The sequence below is a fragment of the Lipotes vexillifer genome, unplaced genomic scaffold (genome assembly GCF_000442215.2).
Source record: "Lipotes vexillifer unplaced genomic scaffold, Lipotes_vexillifer_v1.1 scaffold126, whole genome shotgun sequence".
In the NCBI taxonomy this organism is placed as follows: domain Eukaryota; kingdom Metazoa; phylum Chordata; class Mammalia; order Artiodactyla; family Lipotidae; genus Lipotes; species Lipotes vexillifer.
In genome coordinates, this window is record NW_006778324.1 from 990121 (window position 1) to 1010692 (window position 20572).

Below are 20572 nucleotides of genomic sequence, written 5' to 3' on the forward strand. Positions count from 1 at the left end.
TGGTAAGACTCACCACCCTCCTGCCCAGCTCAGCTCCTAGGACACTGGCATCAGGTCCTTACCCTCCAGGCAGAAGATCAAAAGACTCATCTCCGGATAGTTTGACCTACCCCAAAGGAAAGACCTAAAGATCCACATGAGGGTCCTTAGCCAAGTCCACCCAGATGACCCTAGAGTAAAGCTCAAGGTCAATAATCCTTCCATCAGATGGTGCTAGAATAGCCAGATATCCATAAGGAAAACAATGAACTTGGGTCAGCATCTCATCTCATGCACAGAAATTAATAAAAAAATGGATTGCAGACATAAAAATAAAACCTAAAACTATAAAGCATTTAGGAGAAAACACAATATCTTTGAGATGTCAGCATTGGCAATGATTACTTATTTCACAAAAGAGACTGTAAAATGAAAAAATTGATAAGCTGATCTTAATCAAAATTTAAAACTTCTAGTCATCAAAAGACCCCATTAAGAAAATATATAGGCAAGCCACAGTATTGTGAGAAAATATTTGCTGCACATATTCTGAAAAGGGCCTCAAATCCAGAAAATGTTTAAAAACTCTTAAAAATCATTAAAAAAATGATAAAAAATGGGCAAAAGACACATGACAATAAGCACTAAAACAGATCCTCATCATCATTAGACTTCAAGGAAATACAAATTAAAATCCCAACAAGATACCACCACACTCTCACCAGAATGGCTAAAATTAAAAAACAAAAAAACAAAAAACCCCAGACATTAACAAATGTCAGCTAGGATGTGGAAAAACTAGAAAGTAACTCCCATACTAACTAAAAATGGAAAATACCCCAAAGGTTAATTCACAGGAGGGTGGGTAAACAGACTGTGGGATAGTCATGCAATAGAATACTTCTTGGCAATAAAAGAGAAAACTATACAAGGCAGCCCGCTGTCCCCCTGACCAGGCTTCTTCCAGAAGTCCACTGCACTTGGTTCACTTCCAGATGCCCCAAATGGGGTAAGCCCTACATTTGCAAGGACTCATTCATGACCTTGCCCATTAACTTCCCAGGATGGGCACCGAAAAACTCCTAGGGAAGTGCAGGATGGACACTGTGCAGCCTACTTTCCCTGGGAATCTTCGTCTACTACCAGCAGCATTGCCTTTTCCTTGTTTAGCTAGGTTTGGGCTTGCTTCTCAGCTGTCGGGATGAACAATATATGGCTAGCGATACACACTTAGATTAACACGGGAATCAGGACAGTGGTGAACTCTGGGTTCAAAGAAGGGGATGCAACTGAAGAGGGACTCACAGGGAGTTTGAGAGCAGGGGTGCTGACCTACCTCTTGGTTTGGGGTGGTGGTTCACAGTGCTCACCCTCTAAAGAAAGAGCCACAGCCCTTCCAGCCTGGGAGTGAACGTTCTATCATGACCAGTGACAGCATGCACAGCTGTGTCAACGAGAATTCTGTTCATGTGACTTCAGGGTGAATCATCATCAGGGCTAGAAAAATGAGCCAACTGCAGCAGTATATCCACTAAACCTTCTCAGGAACTTCTTCGTGCCCGTAGCTAGGTGGTAACACTCTTGGGGGCAAATGGGAAAAGCAACCTCATTCAAAAACCTTAGGCTGCACTCAAGCTAACACGTGAAGCAAAAGTATCCACACAGACACTCACAAGAGCAGACTGCACGTCAACTTCCAACCCTACTGAGCCAGGAGAAAAGCACCTCTGAGTGCAGTACAAACAAACAGATATAATACTGATCTTTCAGATAAAACTCCTCTGAAACTATAGACATCATATCATTCAAACTCCACACAAAAGAAATAATTCCTAGCAAAAATACTGTGTAAAATACACGTAGGCATGCAGATATTCATTCATTCATTCATTCATTTAGTGAGCTTAGGCCCAAATGGTCCAGCTTGGTGGTGAAAATATCTAGACCAATTAGAATAGGCAAGCATTCACTATCCTTCCTCAGAAGCAAACACATACCTCAGTTTTCTTCCCCCTTATTAATTAATTAATCAATCTATTTATCTATTTATTTATTTATGGCTGTGTTGGGTCTTTGTTGCTGCGCGCGGGCTTTCTCTAGTTGCGGCGAGCAGGGGCTACTCTTCCTTGCGGTGGGCGGGCTTCTCATTGTGGTGGCTTCTCTTGTTGAGGAGCATGGGCTCTAGATACACAGCCTTCAGTAGTTGTGGCACATGTGGCTCAGTAGTTGTGGCTTGCGGGTTCTAGAGCACAGGCTCAGTAGTTGTGGCACACAGGCTTAGTTGCTCCACGGCGTGTGGGATCTTCCCGGACCAGGGCTCGAACCCGTGTCCCCTGCATTGGCAGGCGGATTCTTAACCCCTGCGCCACCAGGGAAGTCCCATACCTCAGTTTTTGAAGTCTATCCATTTCTTCAGTCTTGAGTTCATTCAATTCCTTTGTTTTTCTGAAAGTTTCAGCATCAAGCCAATTGAGCCTAGAGGATGGTATCAGAGTCACCCTAACTCTCCTCAAACCAGCCAGGACTCCCTGGGGCTCCAGTCTGGGCTCCACTGTTGGCTTCTTAGGTGATTCCAAAGTACTTTAAGCAGGCAGATGGTCAATAAACATAAGAAGTGTGACTACACCACTAAACAATCTCAACTAGTTGTGAAAATGACTAGATGATGTAGAATAGCCCTGCTGCTTTGGTTTTTCTCTACCTCAGAAACACACAGTTACCTCTGTTTTTGCATTTTGTCCATTTCTTCGGCTTTTAATTCTTCTAATTCCTTTAATCTTTTGGAAGTTTCAGCATCAAGCCAAGTGAGTCTAGCAGACAGTACAAAAGACTCAGACCAATTCTGCCTTGACCTGCAGGTATCATTACCACAAAAAAAGACCAGGAGTCAGGATCCCCCAGAGCACCAATCCTGGCTCCATTAAGGACTCAGGAGGTAACGCAGCCTCTGGGCCAGTAAAGCTCTCCGTGTAACGTTTCATGTAAAAAGACATTCACCCTCAAGAGCACTCCTAGTGAGTGTGCAGAGCCACACACACACAAAAAAATACCCACGAATATTCTCGAGAAAAGTAGCCATTGCTGCAATTAGGACTTCTTGCTCAGCTGTAAAACAGAGCTGTTCCTGTATCTTCCAGCTCAAAGAAATGGGCTCCCAGGAGAGCCCTAAAGGCAGAGCAAAGTCAAATAAAAACAGAAAGGAAAAGCTAACTCGGAGCAACCTTATTGTATGTGTTAGGGCTTGATGCTTTCAGTTTAGGGTACGTGAATAGTATCAAATTATCTAATGGTCCACTTTCGCTTTGGCTTCCCCATAATTGCAAGAACAATTCCAGCCAAATGAATGCAGAGCAACCTGTTTTCACTGCTCTCTTGTCATGGAATGGCCTCACCTCATCACCCCCTATTTAAAGCCTATTATTTAAGTCCTAATTGATTTTCCATCTCCCTCCACAAAGCCTAGATCTCTGCAGAGGTGTCCTGTCCCCCTTCTGAACTCTCTCAGCTCTTAACTTTTCAGTTCTCAGGGGACATACCATGTTCTATCTTAAATTATAGTCAGTGATATGCCCTCTTTACTGAGTATAAATAAGCAGCAGCTGGGATTCTGTCCTTTTTGCCCCCCCCTTTTTAAAAGTCTCCAGAGAGCTCACAACTGTACCATATACAAAACAAGCAATTGGTAGACAACTGACACATACGTAATTTTTGAATGAATTAGACAAGGAATAAAAAAGGGGTTCACTGTCTGAGCTGCATAATTTGACAGAAAAGTTTAGTGATTTCCATTTTAAATAGCCAACTTTATACATGGGAAAGAGAAGAGTTCGCTTTAGAATCCTCGTGAAAGGGGGCCTTTACTTTTCAAAGACTTGATGAACGCCAGGACAAACCTCACTGCTTTGTGCTCAACAGCACCTCTCAACTGACTTTCCTCTTGAGTATCTTCTTGCTGGAGAGACTGTTCTTTTGCGGCATCTTTGGGGCTAGATTTCACCTTTAGCCAGGCAGCACTGCAAAAAAATGGAAAACTATGCCTCTGTAATCATTCACTCCACATCCAATGACTCGTAAAAGGTGCCAGCTCAGAGAAGACAAGAGCGTTAAATTAATGGTGATCTACAGGATGGGGCTCTGAATTGGAAACTGAATGTAAAGCAGAGTGAGATCCTCCAGGGTTCAGGCTCAGTGTCAAAGGAGAGAAGTCCTCCTTTGCTTCATAGAAGCAATCACTATTTTAAATGAAAAGAACAACTGTCCATTACAGAATAATGGGTGAACCTCAACAGAACCCTGTTTTAATATATAGATTTGGGTCACTGATTACATTCCATGTTACATAGCAACTTTGTGCCTTTATAAGGCCTAATACAGCACTTTGAGCCGGTAAGCCTTATGCCCTCCCCTCCCCCACCGACTACACATACACTCTAGAAGACAGTCCACTGTATATTTGGTTTGCAATATAAACTCCAACCAACTGCTGTTTTTATGAGCTTACAACTGAATTCACATCTCTATACTAACACATATATAAAAATACAGATTTTTTTTTTTTGGCCACATTGGGTGGCATGCGAGATCCTAGTTCCCCAACCAGGGATCGAACCCATGCCCCCTGCAGTGGAAGCACGGAGTCCTAACCACTGGACTGCCAGGGAATTCCCCAAAAACATAGAATTTAGAGCAGAGAAATAAAAGCAAAAAAGCACATACACTGAGAAATCAGAAGACCTGATTTTAGTCCCAGCTCTGCTATATAAGCAAGACATTAGATTCGCTGGACACTGTTTCTTCAGCTTTAAAGTGAGAGTCGAGGAATAAGCATAACCATCCATTCACAGTCATTCAGAGTCTCCGGGGACTCCACCCCACCAGGCTTCTCACCGTGTCTCCTGCCCGCCTCTTAAAAGCTGAACCCTTCAAGTCACCTATCCTCTCACTTGTTCTCCTCCCCGCACTACTGCTTTGGGCTGCCCTCCTCTTACTGTCCCACCTCCTGGCCCTTTCCACTGTGCTTTTGAGAAGCACTGTCCCACGGTATACACGCTTCCCTTCATGTTTAATTTTTTTTCTATATATATATTCTATAAATTTATTTATTTATTTTTGGCTGCATTGGGTCTTCGTTGCTGCGCATGGGCTTGCTCTAGTTGTGGCAAGTGGGGGCTACTCTTCCTTGCAATGCGCAGGCTTCTTATTGAGGTGGCTTCTCTTGTTGCGGAGCACGGGCTCTAGACGTGCGGGCTTCAGTAGTTGTGGCGCGTGGGCTCAGTAGTTGTGGCTCGCGGGCTCTAGAGTGAAGGCTTCAGTAGTTGTGGCGCATAGGCTTAGTTGCAACGCGGCATGTGGGATCTTCCCTGACCAGGGCTCGAACCCGTGTCCCCTGCATTGGCAGGCGGGTTCTTAACCACTGCGCCACCAGGGGAGTCCTCCCCTTCACTTTTAACCAATTCCCCAAAGACTACTTCCACCTAGCTGGACTCTGCAGCCCCTGAAGGACAATGCCTTCTCCCCAGCTCCGCGGAATGGCGGGCCCTCATTCTCCATGTGCTGTGAGTGAGGGTGACAAGGCAGTAATGTCAGCATTATCCTAACTGTCCCCTGCGGTCAGGACAGCGTCTATGAGATTTGCATGGTTTTATAATCCATATTGTCTTGACTTGGAATAGGAATTATTTTTAAATATTCATTCATTCAGCAAAGATTTACTAGACGTCTACTAAGATTTACTATATCAGGCACTGTACATTCAGATATAAGGAAGGCACAGTTCCTGGCCTCAAGTAACTAGGATCCACTGGGTGAAGAGACAAGTGAAGGGCAGCCCATGATCCTCCACACAGTGAACATGTCCACAGGGTATTGGGGTAACCGTGGGAGTTACCCTACCCATAGCCAGGTAGGAAAGAGGAACCAATAGGCTTCTAGCAAAAAATGTCTCATGTATATATTACTCATCCAAATAAGCTTTTCTCCTTAATGGGAACTAAGGATGCTGCTTTATTTGCTCTAAGGAGTAGGTCACCTTTGATCTGTGGAGGAAAATAAAGTCAAATACCCAAATGGTTCCGTGAATTTTTACATACCATTTAGGAGATGCCAGCGGGGATGTGGGGTTTGGAGGTATCCAAGGAGCCTTATGGTCCTTCACAGGCTGCTGGTTCATTTTTAACCTGGAGGAGACTGTTGTCCGTTGCAACCTGCTTTTGCTGTAAGATTGGGGTGGTCTACTTTTTTCAGCTTTGTGGAGTCCCTGCAAGAGACAACTATGAATTATAAAGCCAAACGGATATCAAAGAAACTGGCTGTAACCTCTGGCTTACTGAAGCTTCAAATGGCCCTATGATGTTCATACACCCATTCAGCAAAAACCTAAGTGGAAAGCACTGTAGCAGAAATTTGGGGAGGGTACAAATTACACTGAAACAACTTTGGTTGTGGGGAGAGGGGTGGAGGCATAAAACTGGAATCCCTGGCTTGGCCGTCTTTATATATATATAAATATATTTTATATATTTATATATATAATATATATAAATATATATATATTAATAATTTTTCCTAACTAAACAAAAGAGGTAAATTGTAAAACATTCTTGGTTAAAATGCATCTCTGAGTCTTAGGCTTCCCATCTGTAAAATGGGAGCTAATGTGTTCACGAATTTCTATAAGATTAAAAGGGCTAATGGAGGAGGAGCACGACGGTGAAGGCAGAAAGGCACACGCCATCTAAACAGAATGGCTACTGTAAAACACTGTAGACGATGAGGCTGCCTCAGAGGAGAGCACCAGGCTGAATTTACACAGGCTGAATCCTGATTTCCCAATGACCCCCCCCCTTAAGAGTTTGTTTGAAAAGGAATAAAGACGATCTTAATCCATGATCTATCAGTAACAGGTGATAATTGCCAATATCCTTTTTCTGGGGTCACCTGACCATATGCAGGTTTGCTACATAAGCCTCTGGACAACCCATCAGATGGGAGTAACTACATTAAGGGTATTTAGACTAGGAGGTGGTCTTGTGGCCAGTTCTCCACTGGTAGGGCCTTAAGTTAAATTTTAGATAGAAGCTTGAAATATAATGTACTTTCAAGCCAGATGGCTCCCAAAGCCATATTAGAAAGTACTCACCCTAAGATGCCTTTCAATATCAAATATTTATCGATATTTATCTTTAGCAGGAAATCTTAATCCCCTCAAATTTCACACTTCCAAATCAGAAGCAGAAAAAACCTGAATTATAAAATAGCCTACCCAGTGAAGACCTTGGTATCAAAACAGTTAGGCTCTTATTAAACCAGAACAAGAAAGAATGCCCTGCCCTTAGTAACAGTATTAAAACTTGTTGTTTTTTGTTAAAAAATAAAAATGACCTGGAGCTAAGCTTAGTTTAGATAGTTGGACTCAAGGGCTCTGGCATTCAAATGCCTGAGAACTCAAATCCTAGCTCCACCTCTTACCTGCCTGTGTGACCTTGGACAATGTCAGATTAATACAAATGGGCCAGAAGAAAGGAGTGATTTCATACTTGCTGTAGTCTTGCCGGTGCCAGAGTATCTTTCTTCCTAAAGGGTGGCACATTCTCAGTCACAAGCTTCTTTTTCCCTGCTTTTGTTTTTGCCAGGGCTAATGCCTCTGCTTTGAAGTTCGCATTTTGGTCTACAACAGATGGAGCTTCTTCCGGAAGGATATCCGCATCTAATACGTCAAGCTCGTTTTCCAGCCTCTGGGTCACTGGACGCTCTATATCAGGTTGATACTTATCTACATGGAGATTTCAGAAGGACAAATTGAGGGAAATGCTGTTCAAATCAAGTGAGAGTGATTATCTAGAAACAGATAAGTTCACAATACCCTGTTAAAAACTGAGGTGTTTTGGGTCCAAGTTGCTCCTAATCCAATGACTCCTACTGCAGTTCTACAAGCAGAAACCTAAGTGCCATGGCTGACTCCCTGAATCTCACCTCCCACAATTACTTATTCACCTGGTCCCTCAGATCCCAATTCTTAAATATGTCTTGTCCTTCCTTCCCTTCTGCCACTACCCAAGGTCAGGCTTGCAATATCCTGTGACTGTAACAATAGCATCTTCTAACTGACCCCTTCTTTATCTTCAGCCACACCTTCTGCTGGCTACCATAATTATTTTTTTCAATGTAAATATTTAAATATCACTTCTCAAAACCTTTAATGGCTCCTAATTTGATAGAGAATAAAGTCTGAACTCCATACATGACATACAACCTGCAGTGGAAAAGAAAGTAAAACTGTCTTTATTTGAAGATGAGATATTTCCTACATAGAAAAAAAAATCCAAGAGAATCTACAGATAAGCAATTACAACTAAGAATAGAGTTCAGCAAGGTTTCTGGATAAAAGAAGAAAAATATACAAAAGTCAATATCATTCCCACACATCAAAATAACTAATTAGAGAAAACGTAAGAGAAAAAATACCCCATTAACATTAGCAACTAAACTGTAAGGCACTAAGGAAGAAATCCAATGAAAGATGTACAAGACTTTTACAGAAAATATTCAAAGGTATTTTAAAGGACATGAAAGAAAATTTGGATTAATTGTATTCATGAATGAAAAAATACTGTAAAGCTGTCAATTCTCCCCAAAGTGATCTACAATTTCAAATGCAAGTTCAATTAAAATCCCAACAGATTTTTCTGGGGATCTAAACAGGTTAATGCTAAAATTCTTATGAAGTGTAAAATCCCAAGATAGCCCAAATAATTCTGAAGAACAAAAAAGTGGGGAATAGGGCAGGGGTGGGAGTCTTATTTTCCCAGCGATAAAGTGTTCGTGATAAAGCTGTAATAATTAAGGCAGTGTGGGAGTGATACAGGAACAGGCAGAAACCAATGAAGCAGGAGGGATATGACAAAGGCAGTATGACAAATCAGTGAATATGAACTGGATTGTTCAATAAATAGTGCTGAAATTATGAGTATCCACAGGTAACAAAATAAAAATTTAACTGTTCAGCGTGAGGATCCTTGCCTCAAACTGAACGCTTATATTCTAAATGGAATAAAGACCTAAATGTGAAAGGAAAACTTTAAAGATTTTAGAAGAAAATATAGGAGAATATGATTATGACATCAGGGCAGAAAAGGCTTTCTTAAAGTCAAATATAATGTTAACATATTTAAACTTAATTATATGAAACTACAACTTCCTTTTGACAAAAAGACACCATAAAGTCACAGACAAGCCAGAGTCTGGAAGTACATCTCTGTAATGCATATAACTAATATAAGCTTAATATACAGAATATGTAAAGAATGCCTACGAATCTGTAAGAAAAACAAACAATCCAATAGAGAAACAGGCAAAGGATAGAAAACGGCAATTTAGAGAGAAAATGTGAGCTGTCAATGAAAACATGAAAAGATGATCATCACTAATCAGAAAAACTGAAATTAAGACAATGAGGTACCATTTCACACCCATCGGATTAGGGGGGAATTTTTAGTGTGACAATACCACGTATAAACAAGGATGTAGAAAAACAAGTACTCTCACAAGCTACTAGTGCAGGAGTAAACTGGCACAGCTACTTGAAGACTGACCCACACTGTCACCCAGCAGTTTCACTCCTGGGCACAGACTCAGCCTAGAGGAACCCTCACGCTTACACAGGAAGACATGAACACAGATATTCACTTCATCAGTGTTTGTAACAGCAAAAAAGTGGAAACGACCCAAATGTCCATCAATAAGAACTGAGGGGCTTCCCTGGTGGCGCAGTGCTTGAGAGTCCGCCTGCCGATGCAGGAGACGTGGGTTCGTGCCCCGTTTCGGGAAGATCCCACATGCCGCGGAGCGGCTGGGCCCGTGAGCCATGGCCACTGAGCCTGCGCGTCCGGAGCCTGTGCTCCGCAAATGGGAGAGGCCACAACAGTGAGAGGCCCGCATAACGCAAGGAAAAAAAAAAAAAAAAAAGAACTGAGAATAAACTATGGTATATTCATACAAGGGAAACCTATCCAGTGGTTGAATTAATAAATTAGAATTCATGTATAAATATGAACAAGTCTTACAAACGTAAGTGGAGGGGAAAGCAAACTGCAAATGTTGCATTTGTAAGATATCACTGACATGAAACGCATAGCATATGAAACAATATAGTGTTTATGGATAGAGACATAAGCTGTACAAGTATAAAAACAGGGCAGGTCCATATTATAATAACAAAAGTAACCTCTGGTGAGGGAGGGAGGGAGGGGTATAGAATGGGGAGAGAAATATAAAAGGCACTTCAGCTGTAGCTGTCATATTTTATTTCCAAAAAAAAATCTGAGGCAAATAAAACAAAAATGTTAAAGTTTGTTAAATCTGGCTAGTAGATATACAGGTATTTATTATTTTCATTCTTTTTCTATATGTTTGAAATATTTCATAATAAAAGGAAAACTACATTTAGACTACTTTAACTACTTTAAGAGTAGTCTAAACTACATTTAGATTACTTTAATCCGGTCAAAGGCCAGATTCTCCTTGCGTCACCTTTTTAATCTGGTACTTTTCAAGGTCATGGAAGTTACGCAGCAAGGATACATAAATTGGAAGGAAAGAATGCTTAGACTAAAACCTCAGTCTAAAACTTATTAATCCCCAAGTTTACATATAGCAAGGCAACTCTGACCTCTAGGTCCTGATGCCTTTTCAGTTCTGATCTGCATAAATCAACTGCAAATGTAGTACAATTTCCAGGGGCAGCTGAGTTTGAGGACATTGCTGGTGATGGGGAGGGAACCAGCATCCTTACATCTGACAAGTTATACTAATGCACTTGTACCACTGCAAGAACATTCAGAAGCTGCTAAAGAAACACACCAGCCAACAATTACATAAATTACAAGATCAAATCAGGTTCACACATATATCCCAACTGAAAAGATGGGGTTTTCCACCCAAGTGGCTCCCTATGACTTTTGTGGGGGGGAGGGTTGGGAAGAGGAGACCTTAGGAACTCAGAATGGAGGTATTACGTAGAGTGAGATCTAAAACAGAAACAGAAACTGCAACCTTCTGAAATCCAGATTATAAAGACAAAAAAAAAACCCAATAAAATAAATAAAAATAAGAGGGCTACCATATCCTTCCCCATGAACAACTGTATTAAATTTGCAAAGTAGCTAACCATAATACCTCAATTTGTAATGATGATAACGACAGTGATTTTATGATCAGCCCTGACATCTGCACACTTTTTCAGTATCTAACACAATTCACATTCACATTTGAGGCTCACCATGACACACAGAGCAGGTGGGGCAACGATTACTATGGTTTTTCAGATGAGGAAGTAACAGGTAAGTGCTTTACTCAAGGTCACAAGGTCAGCAAGCAGCAGAGTCACATCTTCTGGCTCTCTCAGTCCAGGGCAAGGCCCATTCATTCTGCACTGTCAGGAACTATGGAGCTGTTCCACATAAACACATTTTCCAGATAACTGAAGCTCACTTAATTCTTGATGAATTATCTAACTTGCTACTTACAACAACTAAGTCAGTTACATCGGATAAGGACCACAGGCGTACCTGAGAGATCTTGCAGGTTCTGTTCCAGACCACCAAAATAGAGCAAATATCACAATAAAGCGAGCCACACAAATGCTTTGGTTTCCCAGTGCATATAAAAGTTATGTTTACACTATGTAGTATGTAGTCGATTAAGTGTGCAATAGCCTATGTCTTTAAAAAATGTATACACCTTAATTAAAAAATACTGTATCACTAAAAAATGCTAACCATCACCTGACAATGCAGGGTTGCCACAAACCTTCAATTTGTAAAAAGCACAGTATCTGTGAAGCACAATAAAGTGAAGCACAAAAAAAATAAGGTATGCCTGTATTATCCCCACTCACAGATGAAAAAAATGAAGGTTCAGAGAGATTAAGTCATCAACCCAGGATCACAAACTGGCGGAGCTGGGACTAGAGTGAGGTCTTTCTGGTCCCCGTTTTTCCCACGGTGGTCTGTCTTCCTGCTTTCCCACATTGGTGCCTACAGTGAGTTTTATATTAGCAGGTTTCCCAACTTCTCTCTCTGAATCTGGTCTTCATCTTTCACAACTCAGTTATGGGCGACTCTCATCTTTTAACTCATTTAGGGAACACATCTCTGTGTGCAGGCCTGGAAAGTTCACCACATTCTCATACTCACTCCAGAGTATCATAAATGAGCACCCAGATCTCAGGTTACTGTGATTTGCTGCTCAGAGGCCTTTTCTTGTTCTATTTCACTTCTTCACAGTCACTCATTTAAATGCCTAACCATGTGTCGGCCTTGGGGCTACCACAGAGGATACAGCCGCAAATAGACATCACACCTGTCCTGAGGGAAAGGCTGGCAAAGGCAGCCTTCTAGTTAGAAGGAAGGTGCTATACTAGTCCTACCTGCCTACCAATGAAGGGAACAGAATACCACATTACAGTGAGTAAATATCTAATAGTAACTGAGTAAGTTAGGTTTTGTTACATTCATGATAGAGGCAGTGCATTAAGCTACAGATTTCCACAGAATTAGTTTAGATTGAGAAATAAATGAAAACCAGACTGATATATAACTTTCAAATCAGTACAGGAAACAAAATGAAACAAGAACAACTTGATTAACATAATAAATTACAACAAAGAAAAAAAAGTGGCAAGTGGAAAACAAAAAATAAGGTAGAAAGAAGTTCAAATGTGCTATTAATCTCAGTAAATGTAAGCAGGTTAAATATAGAACCCTACAACAGGGTTAAAAACACCAACAATAAACTATTTACAAGAGACATTCTTAAAATAAAACAGCAAAGAAAAACTGAACATAAAGGGATGGAAAATGTTATTCTAGGTAAATGCCAAACAAGTTAGGTAGATGAAACAATATTAATATCAAAACAGAATCCAAAGTGAATGACGTTAAAAAGGCAAAGAGAGATATTTAATAATAACATACAAAATCCACAGAAAAAAGATTTATCAGGGCTTCCCTGGTGGCGCTGTGGTTGAGAGTCCGCCTGCCGATGCAGGGAACACAGGTTCATGCCCCGGTCCGGGAAGATCCCACATGCCGCGGAGCGGCTGGGCCTGTGAGCCTTGGCCGCTGAGCCTGCACGTCCGGAGCCTGTGCTCCGCAACGGGAGAGGCCACAACAGAGAGAGGCCCACATATCACACACATACACACACAAAAAAAAGATTTATCAGTAAGGAATGCTTATGCATCTAACAGCACAACTTCAAAAGGTACAAAACAAAAATGAATAGAAATACAAAGAGAAATTTTAAAAGTCTCAAGAGACTTTAACATACCTTTGTATCAGTCATCTACAGATCAAGTAAATAAAACCAGAAAACCATAGAAGAAAAAGAAATAAAAGGAATAAAGATAGGAAAGGAGGAAATAAACCAATGGTTATATTCATAGATGACATGACTATATACATTGCAAAACACAAATAATCTGCCCATAAATTATTAGAAATAAATTAGCTTAGCAAGGTTGCTAGATATAAGATCAACACATAAAACTGACTACATGTCTGTATGTCCACAATATTCATTAAAAATTAAGTTTTTAAAAAGACATCATTTTCTGAAAGCACTGAGAGCACTGAAAATAGCAATACCAAGGAATAATTCTAAATAAAGATGAACAAACGCACACACACATTATAAGTTACTCAGAGTATTTAAAGACAACCTAAATGAATGGAGGGATATATACCCTGCTGGTGGATTGGGAAATATAATATTGTAAAGATAACAATTACTCACCAAAATTCCAATAGGTTGTTTGTTGTTGGAGGGGGAGGGGATGAAAATTAACAAATTCTGATCCTAAAATTTCTATGGAAATACCAAGGGTCAAGATTTGCCAAGACATTCTGGAAGAACAGGTGACAAAAGCTGTTCTACTAGATATCAAGACTTAGAATAGTTAAGTAAGATAGTGTACACTAGCATAAGAACCAACAAATAAATCAGTGGAAGAGAACAGAGGACCCAGAAACTGACCCACACATATGTGGACACAACTTATGACAAAAGTGACACTGTATGCCACTGCGGGGAAAGAATAATATTTTCAACAAAGAGTGCTAGCTCAACTAGATACCACCTGGAAGAAAATGAACCTTTTTTAGGAAATAACATAGGAAAATAGTTTCTTAATTTTGGCATAAGGAAAAGCTTCTTAAACAGGATCCAAAAGCAAACCAAAAAAAAACAAACAACAACAAAAAACCTGTACAGGAAAAGATTGCTACATTGGAATACAGTGAAATTAAGAATTCTGTCCATCAAAAGACACCTCGGTAACATTTAAAAGCAAGCTACATCTTATTTCTATGAGGATATTTACAACACAGGCAACTGAGAAAGGGTCCTATGTAGAATACTCCTACAAAGAACTCCCACACATCAATAAAGAAAAGGAGAGAGAGGGAGAAAGGAAAAAAGAGAATAGAAAATGAGAGAGAGAGAGAGGGAGGGAGGACTGGTCAAGAGACTTGCACTGGCGCTTCCCAAAGGAAGACATGTAAATGGCCAATAAATATATGAAGAAGTACTCACCACTAAACATCCAGAAAACGTAACTAAAACCACAATGACAGCCTCACACATCAACCAGGTCGCCAAAATTTTAAAAACTAATAACAAGGGCTGGCAAGGATGTGTAGCAACTGTTCTTATACACGGCTGGTTGGAATATAAAAGGATAAAACTACTTTGAAAAAAATATTACAGTTGAACCAATACATACCCTGATGACCTAACAGTTATACTCCTGGGAATAAACCCAACAGAAACACAGGCACACATGTACCAAGAGACATATATAAAAACGATTACAGTAGTTTCCCTTATAATCACCCCAAACTGGAAAAAACCCAATGATTAAAACAACAGGATAAATGGCCATATATTCGTACAATGGAATACAGCAATGAACATAAACAAATCACAGCTACACAAACAGAACAGATGAATCTCACAAAGTGTTAAGTGGAAGAAGCCAGTCACAGGAAAATACCAATTGTGTGATTCTATTTTTTATAAAGTTCCAAATCAGGCAAAACCAAAGTACAGCATTAAAAATCACAGTGATAGGGCTTCCCTGGTGGCGCAGTGGTTGGGAGTCCGCCTGCCGATGCAGGGGACACGGCTTTGGGCCCTGGTCCGGGAGGATCCCACATGCCACGGAGCGGCTGAGCCTGTGCGCCACAACTACTGAAGCCCGTGAGCCTGGAGCCCGTGAGCCACAACTACCGAGCCCACATGCCACAGCTGCTGAGGCCCGCGCACCTAGAACCCATGCTCCGCAACAAGAGAAGCCACCGCAGTGAGAAGCCCGCGCACCGTCACCAGGAGTGGCCCCTGCTCGCGGCAACTAGAGAAAGCCTGCGCGCAGCAAGGAAGACCCAACACAGCCAAAAATAAATAAATATATTTTAAAAAAAAAGAAAGAAAAATCACAGTGATAGTTAATAGAGGGGAAGAAGCAGGGGAAGGAGGTTGGAAGAGGAGAGTCTAGGGGATTTCTTAGTGCTTGTGATGTTCCATTTCCTGACTTGGGTGGTGGTCATACACAAATATTTGTTTTCTGATAATTGAGCTGTAAATTTATAGTGTACTTTTCTATCTGTACATTCCACTTCAATTAAAAGAAGGAAAACTAGTTTACTGGATTCATCCACACTCTGATATAAATGGCATATTAAAAAATTCAATATTAAAATCTTAAAACTATTTTAAAATACTATCGATGTATATATGTCAGTTTAAGAAGGAAAAAAAAGAGGAAAAGAAAATCTCTTAGCAAAACAGGAACAGAAGAAAATTTCCTTAACTTCATATGCAGATTTGCCAAAAATCAATAGTCAGCATCACATATGAAAAAGCATTCCCTTTAAACTGGTAAGAGGGGGGGCACGCAAGGGGAGTTGATGTCCACCATTACAGCTATTATTCAATATTAACCTGAATTAAAATCCATTCAATAACGCAGAAAGAGGAAAAAAGAAAGGTATAAAAATTGCAAAGAAAGAGGCAAAACTTAAGTGAGCTCATCTATCTGGAAAAATACATAAAAGTTAACAAAATCTCAAATTTCATCAAATCTGAAATATCAAGTATAAGACATATTATTTTATGTACCGATACGAAATTTTAAAATATCGTTGAGTAATTGTAAGATATCATCAATTTAAGAATGCATCCCAATTTCAGAAATGTTCAAATGTATACCTTAGAACCAATGAAATACAGTACCATAACAAATTAAAGATTTCAGCAAGGTGTCAGATATAAGAGCAATGTACAAATCCAACAGCTCTCCTATAAGTAGCAATAACCAATTTCAAAATGTAATTTTAAAAACAGATCCCATTCACAATAGCGATAAAAACTGGAAATAAACGTAACAAGAAATTTAGGAATTCCTATATATTCCTACGTCAGGGATTATCATATGTAGAAAGTTATAAAATTCAACTGAAGGGATGGAAAAGGGGCATGAATAAATTGATAGATCATATTGTAAAGATGTCATTCCTCTCCTACTTAATTTATGAACTCGATGTAATACCAATCAAACTCCCAACAGCACTTTTCATGGAACTTGACAAGCTCATTCTAAATTCCTCTGAAGATAAGCAATCACCGTCAGCAAAATTTTGAAAAAGCACAACAAAGAGGAAAGAACTACCTCTTAAAATATTAAAATATGTAGGAAAGAATGATGATTTTGCCTACAAAATTAAAATTTTCTGGGAATTCCCTGGCAGTACAGTGGTTAGGACTTGGTGCTTTCACTGCCAGGGTCCAGGGTCAATCCCTGGTCAGAGAAGTAAGATCCCGCAAGCCTCGTGGCACAACTGAAAAAAGTAAATAAAATAAATAATAAAAATAAAATTTTCTGTGCCAGAAAAGATATCATAAACAAAATTCAAAAGTAAGTGTCTAAGAGAAAATATTTACAATACATGTAAACCAGAAAAGGATTAAAATCCAAAATATATAAAGAACTTCTATATACCCATAAGCAAAAGACAGAACCCAGTAGGGAGATGGCAAAGGATATGAACAGATAAATCACAGAAGAGGAAATAAACAAGGCTAAGGAACACATGAAAGAAAAACCTTCCTGACTAGGAATCAGGGAAACACAATATAAAACAGTAAGGTACCATTTTCCACCAAGAGACTGGAAATTTTTTATATTTCATTTTATATATATATATATTGGCAAGGATATGGGGAAATACATACTGATGGCCACTGCTAAACAAAACATAATTGTATGCCCATTTTCAAGGGCAAGTTGGCAGTATCTGTTTAAATGTGCACACCACGTAAGCTTGCAGTTCTGCTTATTGGAATAACGAGAATTTATTACCTATGTCAAAAAAGATCATATGTATCAACCAAACGTGTGTTTGTGTAGATATGTATATATCTATCGTTAAAATGTAAATAAAGAAACTTAAAAAAAAAAAAAGCAGCGTTCTAATTTCCAGCTCTGCAGGGATTTACTTTGGTTAGCCCAAATGCTATGATGCAGGAAAAGGGAATTTTACTTTCTTCACCCTCCTCTAAGGAAAAATACTCCAGCCTCCAGCCTAAGGAAGCATTTTGGTTGCTATTCCTTTATCCTAGTTCAAGTGCACCTATTGTGGACTAGGCTTTAAATCCTGACCCAGGGGGGCAACTGTTACAGTCCAGACAATTTCAAAGAATAAAGTATCTTGTAATAAACACTTCAGGACACATACCAGCAAGAAGCTTCTTTGCCACTGAAGGTCTTCTTGTTTCCTGTGGAAATATCTCCTTTGCTACGAAGGGCCTCCTCTCACTCTTTGGTGATGTACTTTGCCATCTCTCTAAGGCCCTTTGGCTACCAATAGGAAATCTGCTCTGAATTTCACTGAAACATTTCTTTGCCTTTTTTGGTGACAGTGTCTTTTCCAGGAGGGATTCCAAAGCCTGCCATGAAACAGTTAATCATTCTCTTAGTTTATCTCACAAAAGTCTGACTTCTCAATTATAAAACTGAAAATGGGAACTCCAGAGAAACTCATTATTAAATGGCTATCTCTAATTGTTAATGGAACATCACTTAATTTTAAAACTTGGTTATTTAGGAATCCAACTAATAAAAGAATTCTGCATGTTCTTCTACATGTTTAGCTCACTAAAACCAATAGCAAAAAAATAAAGAATATGACCACTCTTAAAGGCATCCAAATTCTAAAATTAAGGATTCCTATTTTAAAAACTAACCACAGTCTTCAGAATATAATCCTATATGCTATATAAGCATTTTAATTCTCAATGAAAACCTCATAAACTTAAATTATCCTTTAAGTGGGCACACAGACTGTATTTAATGCACATCTTCATAAACTAAAGGAAACTTAGCATGTCCAGTGGCTCTGGTCACTCATCTACCACAACGGGGGAAATCTGTGCCCCTCCACCCCTTCTAAGAGAGGTATGTCCTCTAACAAGTACCCACTTATCACCAGGCAGCAAGGGCCCAGTCTCCCTCCAGTCAGTACAGGTTAAGGACAACTGAACACAGCCAGGGACATTTAATTCAGATGACAGTAAGGAAATAAGAAAATAATAAGCTATGGGTTGGTGTCGTACACATCAACAAGTAAGAATAAATTTCTTGTGCTACTGAATATTTTCAAATGTAGAGGAGACAAACATTATATTTAAGAAACATTATGTTAAGGCACTCCTGCTCAAAATTTGGGAAAGGGACTATCTCTTGAGATCCTTTCTAGGACTAGCAAGGTATGTCCTCTAAATGAAATCATCTGGCCAATAAATATTTCTTATGGATAAGTTTAAAAAGCACCACATAACTTGATATGCTATGTAAAGGTCTCCATTTGACAATAACATTCCTGATAGTACGTTCTATATGCACAAATGTAACCAACGTAAATCACAAACATATTTGCTGGATAATGAAACTGTAAAGGTAGAAGGGGATTTAAAGATCACCAAGGGCTAGTTAATGGTAGAATTGGTCTGTCACTTAGTCTCAAATTCTTCCCACTACAGCGTCCTTCCTCTACAGCCAACAGCTTACTGTGTCACACTAACAGAAAGGCCATCCTTTTATTTGTGGATGAAAATGTGTGGCGCAGTGGAAATAACAGTGGCATGGGAGTCAGAAAACAGGCATTGGATTTCCAGCCATCAAGAGAAGTAACTGTGTCATGTCTCTGACCTTTTTTTTTAATCTGTAAAATAAAAGTAATAAAACCTACTGCAAATCACAGCAACGCAGTAAGGATGAAATGACAGCACTCCACAAACTTCAAAGAACTATAAAGATTTAAGGACACGGTGTTTTTGCTGTCTTTGTCACCAATAAAACTAAAAACACTATCCATTCCTGACTAGTACATACCGGTTGTGATTTCCAGAAGTCTCTAGCCATAGCACAAGACTTTAGACTCTGCTTCCATATATTTTTGTGTTTCTTTTTTTCAAAAATCTATCTAGATTGCACACTGATATTCTAATCTAAGCTCTAATCTAAACAGTGCTTTACTGTTTTCCTTTTGTATGCTAATAAGTTCTTTTGGTCACGGTATGGAACATTCTGTTTAATTAATGGACCTGGTTAAGAGTTGTTATATGTTCTAGACTCAAGTCACCAATCCTCAAAGCAGTGAAATACAATATAGACAAAACTGTAAAAACAAAATAAAATGAAGTGCTTCTTCTGCCCTCTGCAAAGCTTGAATTTACTAGGTACCAGCTTTGTCTTGTATTCTCCACAAATCTCAATGAAATTAGGCAATAGTAAACATTACTTCCCTGCTTAGAAGCAATGCACTTTAAACAAAAATCGGAGTCAAATTCATACCTCAGTTTGTTGCAGGATATCTATCACCACATCAGGGACAGAAGAATTGGCCTCCAGCTTGGCAGAACACAGTGAAAGCTGGCGGATGAGACTGCCCAATTCCTTGCACCAAGTAGGAACTGCGTGCTCCACCCGCTCAGTAAACTGAGTAACAAACATCTGTAAGGCCCGAATGGCTCCTCGATGGGCAGCTGCCAGCCTGGACACTGCCCATGACTGGCAATAAATGAGATGCAAGAGTTATTTCAATACTCACAACTTCTAAACATTAACCCAACCCTTATGAACATTTATAGCCAATCTTCTTTCTACGTAAGAACAACTACTACTGTAAAAACTTTTTCATAGTAAAGGGAATTGTAAAGCTTAAAGGTTTTCTAATGAAAAAGTCTTTTCCCTTTTATGCTCAGTTTCTTATACCAGGAGCAACAACAAAAATCTATTTTCAGAAACTGTTTCTTGGAAGATGAGCCCAAATTCAGAATATGTAAGATGCTCACTCCCTAATAGGTTTCTACAAGCACTGAAAATAATATTAGTGCAGAGAACCCACACATAATACTAACAAAACACTGGAAATGTAGTTTATAAGTAGTATTAATCATAATTAAATTGCATCATACCTTCTTAGTATGTTTAATTTTATGTGGACTCAATTTATCCAATTCTTCCTGGATTTCTTTAACC

The 20572-nt window shown here is 39.5% G+C and overlaps 1 protein-coding gene across 1 annotated transcript in view; it reads right to left on the reverse strand.

Annotated features, from left to right (window-relative positions):
• KIAA0753 (KIAA0753 ortholog) overlaps positions 1-20572 on the reverse strand; it is a 54251-nt gene that overhangs the window by 21604 nt on the left and 12075 nt on the right. Inside the window, exons 4-11 of the mRNA XM_007451593.1 lie at positions 20509-20571; positions 19886-20101; positions 17769-17979; positions 7515-7750; positions 6069-6235; positions 3873-3992; positions 2700-2789; positions 2365-2454 (exon numbers count right to left, since the gene is read on the reverse strand). Coding sequence (XP_007451655.1) covers positions 2365-2454; positions 2700-2789; positions 3873-3992; positions 6069-6235; positions 7515-7750; positions 17769-17979; positions 19886-20101; positions 20509-20571 — 1193 coding nt within the window. The remainder of the gene's footprint in view (positions 1-2364; positions 2455-2699; positions 2790-3872; positions 3993-6068; positions 6236-7514; positions 7751-17768; positions 17980-19885; positions 20102-20508; position 20572) is intronic.